This window comes from Sinocyclocheilus grahami, unplaced genomic scaffold (genome assembly GCF_001515645.1).
Source record: "Sinocyclocheilus grahami isolate Dianchi unplaced genomic scaffold, SAMN03320097.WGS_v1.1 scaffold433.1, whole genome shotgun sequence".
NCBI classification, from domain to species: Eukaryota; Metazoa; Chordata; class Actinopteri; order Cypriniformes; family Cyprinidae; genus Sinocyclocheilus; species Sinocyclocheilus grahami.
Window position 1 is genome coordinate 648,656 of NW_015505612.1, and position 8,809 is coordinate 657,464.

At 36.0% G+C, this 8,809-nt stretch overlaps 1 protein-coding gene across 1 annotated transcript in view; it reads left to right on the forward strand.

The window, feature by feature from the left end:
- The window catches only part of col6a1 (collagen, type VI, alpha 1), a 33,462-nt gene extending 25,885 nt beyond the window's left edge, over positions 1 to 7,577 (forward strand). Inside the window, exons 24-33 of the mRNA XM_016233506.1 lie at positions 444 to 509; positions 1,455 to 1,490; positions 2,744 to 2,780; positions 4,214 to 4,222; positions 4,328 to 4,452; positions 4,660 to 4,769; positions 4,956 to 5,142; positions 6,157 to 6,328; positions 6,425 to 6,454; positions 6,542 to 7,577. Coding sequence (XP_016088992.1) covers positions 444 to 509; positions 1,455 to 1,490; positions 2,744 to 2,780; positions 4,214 to 4,222; positions 4,328 to 4,452; positions 4,660 to 4,769; positions 4,956 to 5,142; positions 6,157 to 6,328; positions 6,425 to 6,454; positions 6,542 to 7,134 — 1,365 coding nt within the window. The 3' untranslated portion in view covers positions 7,135 to 7,577. The remainder of the gene's footprint in view (positions 1 to 443; positions 510 to 1,454; positions 1,491 to 2,743; positions 2,781 to 4,213; positions 4,223 to 4,327; positions 4,453 to 4,659; positions 4,770 to 4,955; positions 5,143 to 6,156; positions 6,329 to 6,424; positions 6,455 to 6,541) is intronic.
- The last annotated feature ends 1,232 nt before the right edge of the window (positions 7,578 to 8,809 follow it).

Sequence of the window (8,809 nt, forward strand, 5' to 3'; positions counted from 1 at the left end):
TCTAATTTAAACCTGGAAATTAGCAGATGAAATTATGCCATTGTTGACATAACTGTTACATTTTAACTGTTATAATTTAAAATAATATTTTCTCTTTAAATGTTATACTGATAATATCATTTTAATGTAAATAATAATATTAGAAAAAGGCAAATAGTGGCACATTTTCACAAGTGGATCCCACTGCATAAAATGTAATAGTCACAAATGGGACACACAGAAAATGCGAACTAAATAAAAATTATACACTCATTTTACTTAATATTTACTAAATCTCTAAATGTTTCTAAATTCACAAAATATTCAATTTTAACATAAATATTTAATATAAATATTTTTTATTTACAATGTAAATGACAGATATTCACCATATTAAAATAGTACAGCTACTAATAACAACATTGTGTTTTCAAGCCTAAATGTTTATATGTTGTGTTCCACAGAATATCAGACCAGGACTACCTGGGCCTAAAGGACCCAAAGGTCACAGAGGGCCGGAAGGAAAAGATGTGAGTGCACCATTTCATGTTTTTAGCTACTGGTGTATGTAATGTAAGGGTTAATTATAAAAGTTGACATATTCGTTCATATCATGATTCATGTTTTCCAATGAACGTTCATATGAGCACATTATTCTGCACCATTTATAGTGTTTATGTCAGTATCCTGGCATACTTTAAACACTGCATCTATATTTTGGATCAGTGAAACGAAACAAAACATACTGATCTGCTGTTAGATTTGAGTCTTGGAACTTTTGAGATCTGCATCAAATGTCTGACATCCAAAGGCACAAAAAATTCAGTTCGACTTTTTGTTGAGAAATTCAATGGAATGTGATCAACAAATCTAATCCCGAAATTTTGGCCAAATAAAAGTTAGAAAGACAAGTTTTATTGGTAGCTTGAGATAGTATCAAAAACATCACTGGCCACATTTGAGTTACTCACGTAACCTAAAATATGTCAAAAACCTGGAACTGAACCTGATTAAAGAAAAAAATAAAAATTCCAAATCTGATACATTTACAAGATGATTGACGTTATTATATTTTCAGAAGTAATCACTCTCTTACACTGTCCAGAGGAGCCAAGAGAAGTTTTTAAGTGTACAGATCTTCAGTTATGTAGAACGGTTCTGAACAGCAATGAGTTATGGGAGTGTGGGAAGGGACATGTTTCTCAGCCTGCAATTTTGTGATGTTCCTCTTTGCCACTGCATGACATCCAGAGAGGAGGAGACTTGACGGTCTCAAAAAAGGTCTTATTTGGAAAGAGATTCAGAACTTTTATGCTCTTGCAGAATTATATCTGTGTAGCACAAAACAAAGCAGACAGTGACCTTTGCACAGACCTCTTTATGTTGTTCGATATTACAGAAGGAGTCATATTTGCATTTGGTGTGTGACTTCATGTGCACATCGTACATTTCATCTGTCTTGTTTTCATGCACAGGGACCAATAGGACCACCTGGGCCTGAAGGAACTGATGTGAGTGAATTTACTTTAAATAAACTGAGTTTAATTGAACGCACAAATCTAAGAAAGGCACACATTATTGGATATAGTCTAATGCAAATGTTCCAGCACAGTTCCTGAATTAAGAGACAAAGAGCAGTGCAAATGGTGACAGTGCTCTTGATAATACATGATTCTGGACATTCCACGATTCACTTTCCGTTATTTTTGTGAATTCCACATCGCTGACAGTCAGTAGCGATGGAAATCTCTAGCCAAGGCCCAAGCACATACTAGACTGCTCCTTTTGTGGAATAAAAGCATCTTTCTATAGCACACAACAGCTGGCTTGTTCCAATTGCATATGCAATGAAATGAAGGCATTACACTATAGATGTGCCATCTTTAAGAGTGACATTTAGATTTTGTACATTTAAAAAAGAAAAATTGTTTTTCTATAATTCATAAAGTTTTTTTTATTCCCCCAAAACATTAAATTAAGTGACCGACCATTATAAAATTAAACAGGCTGTTATTTTACTACTGTGCTTTTAAGACATCAGTTTAAACAAGTATTTTCACATATGTTTTTAACGTTCCATTGTGACAGGTTTACTAAGCAATCTGTGCTAAAATGTGCTGCATAAATTTGTAAAATCGCACTGACAATGGACCTTAAACTTCAGCTGCTCGTTTTTACTCGTTCTTCAGAAGGATCTGCAGAGCTGTAGGTGCTACACCACCAGAAACTGCTCAAAGTGTACGACATTTTACATTTATTATTAGTTATTCAGATTTTTAGGAATATTATAATATCTCTCTTAGTACTGTGGCAAGTTTCTGAATGCCAAGTATGCGTTGTTGATATGTAAATATTGTATGGTATTATGTGTACAAAGTATTTTAAATGTCTGATATAAAAAAATAATAATTCAATAAATTGTGTCTTTTTTTACTGGAGAGAAAGATTTTTATTTTTTGAGTACAATCTTTTTTTATCAAAAAATTGGTAAATTTAATTCCTGATTACCTCTTTGTTGCATGTTGGTATAGTATGTGCTTTCATCCTTCAGCACAAGAGGAAATGCACTTTTAAAAAGTGTATTTTCAGTATTTTCATTACTTTGTGAGTCTTTGGGGAGTGTTGTGCACAAAGTTCAGCAGAATTTCCTGTAATTAAAACAACATGGATGTGTGGCTCCATTTTGTGATACAAAATATAAACAGAGAAAATCAGTTGCAGAGGCAGCGGTCTTCTCTATTACTGTCTGTCTCTCTCTTTGTAGGAATGTGAGATTCTGGATATCATCATGAAGATGTGCTGTGAGTAGACCTGTTTTTGTATTTACCCATGACTCACTATTCCATTTTACTACCTCCATAAATGGTGTCCTGCCTGTCACCCACATTGATTTAACAACGTAATGTTGGCTCGTGCCATAAAGTGATGATACAGCAATCCACCTAGCCAGCTCAGTGTTCACAAAAACTCATTCAGTGTGTTCATTCAGTGTTCACAACTTCGTTTTCAAAAACTTAATACCACCATTTCTATATAAATGTGCTTTTTTCCCAAAACACTGTGGAAGAAATCCTGCATTCATATAATATGTCATATGTAAATAATTATTTTGATTATTAAGTCACAGAATCATCTCTTAATTGTTTTTGAAAGGATATTCATTATTTTGTTTCATAACTCTTGTTGGAGCCGTAGCCTTTAACCCAGAATGGATTCATTTAAATGTGCATATATTGTGCACGTTTATCATAAACATTCGTTTTGGAAGCTTAACTTAGATATTTAATATCACCATCTGGGCATGTGAAAGCAGGACTAATCTAATTAGAGAGATTCTTTGAACAGAATTGTGTAAAGGTTCAGTGTGAAAGCACACGCCAGTTTGAAGGAAGGGGATTCAACAGTATTAACCAATCAGATGCAATAATATGTAGTGGGCTGCTGTTTTACTTAATACGGCCCATATTTTTGGGAAATTAAGGTTCTCCCCATACGACCCTTGAGCTTTAGTCCTGTGCATTCATCATCTTGAGTTGCTGCTGTAATAATAATACAATTTAAAAAAAAATGACACTTGTTGTGTCAGTAATTTTATAAATGACATTAGTCATGTACGATAAAACACTATGAGTCATAAATATAAATCAGTGTTCAAAATGTATTATGAATGAAACCTGAGGGGCCAGAAAAAAGCTGACAAAATTGTCCAAAATAAAAAATATTTGTTTCAGCCAACAAGACAAACAGGTCCAGACCATTCATTTGAGATTAGGCTGCTTTGTGTCTGTTAGAGTTTTACCATTTATTTTTACTCCCAAGCATATTACTTTTGCGTTGTTCTGTCCAGACTTTCACAGATTGGTTTATTTTATGTCTCTGTATTAGAGGCTTAAGTAAGCCATTGTTCTGTTCATTATTGCCACCAAAGATTAAAAACAGATTATGCTCTTTTTGAGATTCTGCTTTTGGATTGTAAATTCAAACATAAAATGATTAAACTGTCAGCTATTTTGGTCAGAGCATTAACTGATTTTTTTTAAGCATGAATGAATTAACTTTTATGAACGCTTATTATTTCCAGATTAGGTTCTTCCATCTGTAAAACTGCAAAATAATTGTGGATCCCTTACTGTGAATGTTTTGACAGAACATGCGTTTCTGATCTGCCTGATATTGTCAATTTTAATGCAAATGTAATGTGTTCTCTCTTTCTTCCTTAATTTCTTTCTTTCAGCTTGCTGTGGTAAGTCCCAAGAATTTGAAGTATATTAAAAAAGTTTCAAAGTGAGATTTTATTTAGCGTTTTGGAATGCCATCTTCTCTATAAGCATGTTTTTTTTTGTTTAAGAATGCAAATGCGGACCCCTGGACATTGCCTTCATTGTGGACAGCTCTGAGAGTATTGGAGCTTCTAACTTTGCCATCGCTAAAGACTTCATTGTGACGGTAATGGACAGGCTCAAGTTAAAACAGGTAAACTTTTTAGATCGCTATGAGACTCATTAACATTTCAGTTATCTGTCAACTTTGATTTGTTGAGTTATAACAACCATATACACAGAGGGAGACACATTTTTCAGATTAGTGGTCGACCGAAATGGGGTTTTCAATGGTTGATTCATAAATTATTACATTTGGTCCTCCTCTCTAATGTTGAATATGTGGCATTGTTTCTTTCAGTTTGGTGCCAATGAGTCTCGTATTGGCGTGGTGCAGTACAGCGGTGCTAGTGCTCAGGAGGTCGTACAGCTTGGTGACCCCAACATTAAGACCCTGACAGACCTAAAACAGTATGAAATATCAATGTTCTCTTGTTAAAAGCCACAGTCTGCACACAATATGACAAAAACAACTTCAAGATATGCTTCTGTGGCTTGAAACAATTTGTTTTCTCATCATACAAGCTTACATTTTGTATGCATGTCTGGCATAGTGTCTGAAGAATTAAAGAAAAATGATCTTGTCGTTCACTTTAGAGCTGTGAAAGACTTGCGCTGGCTGGCTGAAGCCACGTACACTGGAGAAGCTCTGCAGTACTCGCTAAACAACATGATTAACAAGCTTGAGATGGAGAAGAGCGTGGTCATTGTCCTTACTGATGGACGCTCCGACACCTTAAGGGACATTGTGACCCTAAACGTGCTGTGTGGCAAGGGACTGAAGGTAAACTTGGACAACATTTTTTTTGAAAAATAAAAACTGCCTTAAGTTCACTTATATTTTTGCAACACTCCTGTACATAACCGTACAATTCCATTTTCCAATTCCCAGCTGAAATAAACACTAGTTGCAGTAAAGCACCAACAACTTTTATTCCTGTTAATTATGCTGATTATCAATTAATCAGGATCTATTTTTGCACAGTTCCTTGCACAATTACCTCAAAATACTTTTACCATAGCATATGATTTATAAACTTATACATTTTGACAATTGCATCACATAACCAGCTTCATATGTATGGCCACCCTGATATAGTAAACTTGATTGGTAGCACACCCGGTACAGCATTGCATTTGCGATGCGGAGCACTCAGGTACGAGTCCCCCCAAAAAATGAGTCACATTAAAAGAGCTAAAATTGCATGGTTGCTTCAGCATATGAGTTTTTATCTCACATTTGCTTTTGTTAAAAAGCATTGATAAGGTTCATTGTAAGGTTTAGTATTTTCAGACATGATCTTTTAACGCCGCTCACTGGACATTTAATTTCTGAACTGCCGCGATATGTACAACAACCAACATTATAATAAAACATTGGCAAATTCACATACTTCTGTTTCGGATTAAGCTGATTATGCTTTTAGTGCCTCTCACTGGATATTTAAGTTTGAAAGTATAGCAAAATGTGCAAGAAGCAACATAATATCATTTTGCAGAAGTGGCACATTTTTCCAATGACCCTGCATTGAACTTTGTGCTAATCAACTAATGCAGCTGTGTGGATTTTTGAGGAGGTGTATTGAAACGGCTTTCACAGAAGTTAAATTGATTATTCAATGATATGAATCAAATATCCCACAGATGTGATGTTTGGTTAAGGAAAACTTGTGATCCAATAACATGTGATGTTATTGGCATGCAAGTACGGTCCAATGACATGAGGTTAAATAAAATCCACAACCAGAAAGGATGTCCCGGTAGAAGGAATCTTTGACTCTCTTCTGGTTTCTGGCAGGTTGGTGGCATTGGAATGACGGATTATGCAAAAAGGATGCCCAATCCAGAACAGATTGATGAGCTTGTGTGTAAAGATGATCCCAGAAAAGGCTTCTCCTTTGTCTTAAACAACTTTGGTCTTCTTTTGGATGACAGTTTCCTGCAAAACCTGACTGAGAAAATCTGTGAAGGTAGGTTAAGGACTGTATCTACTGCACATCTAGGGAGCTTTGTGGGTTCTGGATTTGATTTTGAGAGATATTTGCAACGTTGTGCTTTTTTCACAGAAAAGAAGTGTCCCAACTTTACTTGTCCAGGTAAGTATTGATTTGAGAACACAAACCACATTTGTCAGTGTTTTGACTATGAGATGATAATGGTTACACCTTCTTCCTCTTGTCCAGTTTCATTTATTGACAACACTGATGTCCTCATCATGATGGACAGCTCGGCCAGCGTGGGGTCCAAGAACTTTGAGATGACCAAGGACTTCGCAAAAATGCTGGCTAAGCGCTTTTTGTCAGCAGAAAGAGGAAACTTCCAGGTCAGGGTTGGTGTTGGCCAGTACAGCAACAATGCCAACATAGAGGCCGAATTTTCCTCAGATTCCACCCAGGTGGTTGCTCAAATCCCAGAAGCCAAGTTCCAGAATGCAGGTACTCGGGTAACAAATGCTCTAAACTTCGCCATTGAGCGCTTCAGAGGCAGTAGGACGAGGAAGAAGAAGCTGCTGGTGTTTTCAGATGGTCGTTCCCAAGGCGTCAACATCAACCAGATTGAAAAAGCCGTAGAGCAGGTGAGCAATGCTGGCATTGAGCTGTATGTGCTGGCCGCGGGCAACCAGGTAAACGAGGCGCACCTGCGCACCATGGTGAGCCGAGGCCGTCCCTATGACAACACGTATGCCTACCACCACCTTTTCAAAGTACCCGACTACCGCTCATTGGTTACTGGGGTCTTTTACCAAACCGTATCTCGCAAGATTTCCCTGAAGTAGTATAGCACAAGCTGTGATTGTTTTCGTTTTTTGTCTATTTTTCATGTGAATGATATATCTGAACTTAAAAGGTTTTTCATAGTCTCTGTTTCATTTAATAAAAGACGGTAAATGATTGTGTCAGAATTCTTAAAAAATACCTACTTTTTATGTTACTTACTTCTTTGTACAGTAAAGGGATTATACAAGCCATTTCACAGTTTACGTCAGTTGTTGGAGTTGGTTCTAGTGCTTTGACTATATGACTGTATTTAGTTTGATGTCCCTTTTTTCTCTGGTCAGGAGCTGAAATCTCTATGATGATGCAGACTTAGACTCTTTAAAATGCATTAAAAAAAAACAATTGTATCTTGCAGTAAGGGTCCAAAATGAACACGTCCTATCCATCTATCTATCTATCTATCTATCTATCTATCTATCTATCTATCTATCTATCTATCTATCTGTCTGTCTGTCTGTCTGTCTGTCGGCCCATCTATCTGTGTGTGTGTATATACATACAAACAAACTGTAATATACTTGGAAATAAAAAAAAGAATTGGCATTTGTTTTGGACCCTGCTTGCAACCAAGTCCTAGCAATTCTTTATCTGCATTAGTCTGTGGTACACTTAATTGTTAGCATTAAAAATAAAACTTGAATATAAATTTGGTGCTACCAATGCCAACACTACACTAGCTCCTTTAGTTATTCAAATGCAGGCTTCTTCAAAATTGTTCTTCAAGAATTTACCAATAGGTTTCTTGTGTCCAAAATGTATTTGAGACCAGCCTCAGGGCTATTGTAAAGGTATTTGAAATAAAGGATGCTACACCCCACCACTAAGGCCTCTGTCGTGTCTGTCTTGAAAAACATCTGCATGCTCAAATTCCACAATCCACCAAAAGACACTGTGGATGATTACTGTCAGTTTACTTGTCTCGAATTGCTTTTCTCAGTAATTTATCTCCTTACATATGCAACAAATTTTCACTGCCTCTAATTCTCCTTTTAACACTAGCCAACAATCTGACTTCTCCGTAGAGGAGTTAGTTAGTGTTTTTAACAGCTCTTGTAGAGATATTTTATATTTTGTAGCTCCAATTAGAGTAAGAAAGCTGAAATCTTCTTTACCATGGCTAAATTAAGAATGAAGAAACTTAAAGAAACTATGCATGAAGGCAGAACGGAAGTGGAAAAAGGATAAACGAGGTCTCCCTTGCCTCTTAAAAAATCTGATGTCCACTTATCAGTGTAAAGTTAAGGAAACAAGAACATATATTTTTCTGACCTGATTACTAAACAGTGACATAATCCAAGAATACTTTTAAAAACTATTAATTCTATTATAGGTCCTTTGCCTAGCCAGCCAGTTGAATCTACTCCAGAGAATTGCGATGCCTTTTTAAATTATATTTATAATAAAATAGTGGAGATTAGACAGCAGTTTAATACTGATTTCAGAGATCATGATGTTGATTTGTGTCCACCTTCAATATTTACTCATTTTAATGAAATCTCTGTCTACCTTGGAACACATTGTTGTACTTTCAAAATCCTCCTCCTGTTCTTCTGACTGCCTTTCTACTTGGTTTTTAAAAGCTGTATTTCACACGGTTGGTCCAGATATTTGAGCTATTATTAACTGTTCTTTGTCTTCTGGCATTTTCCCCACATGTTTTAAACATGCCACTAT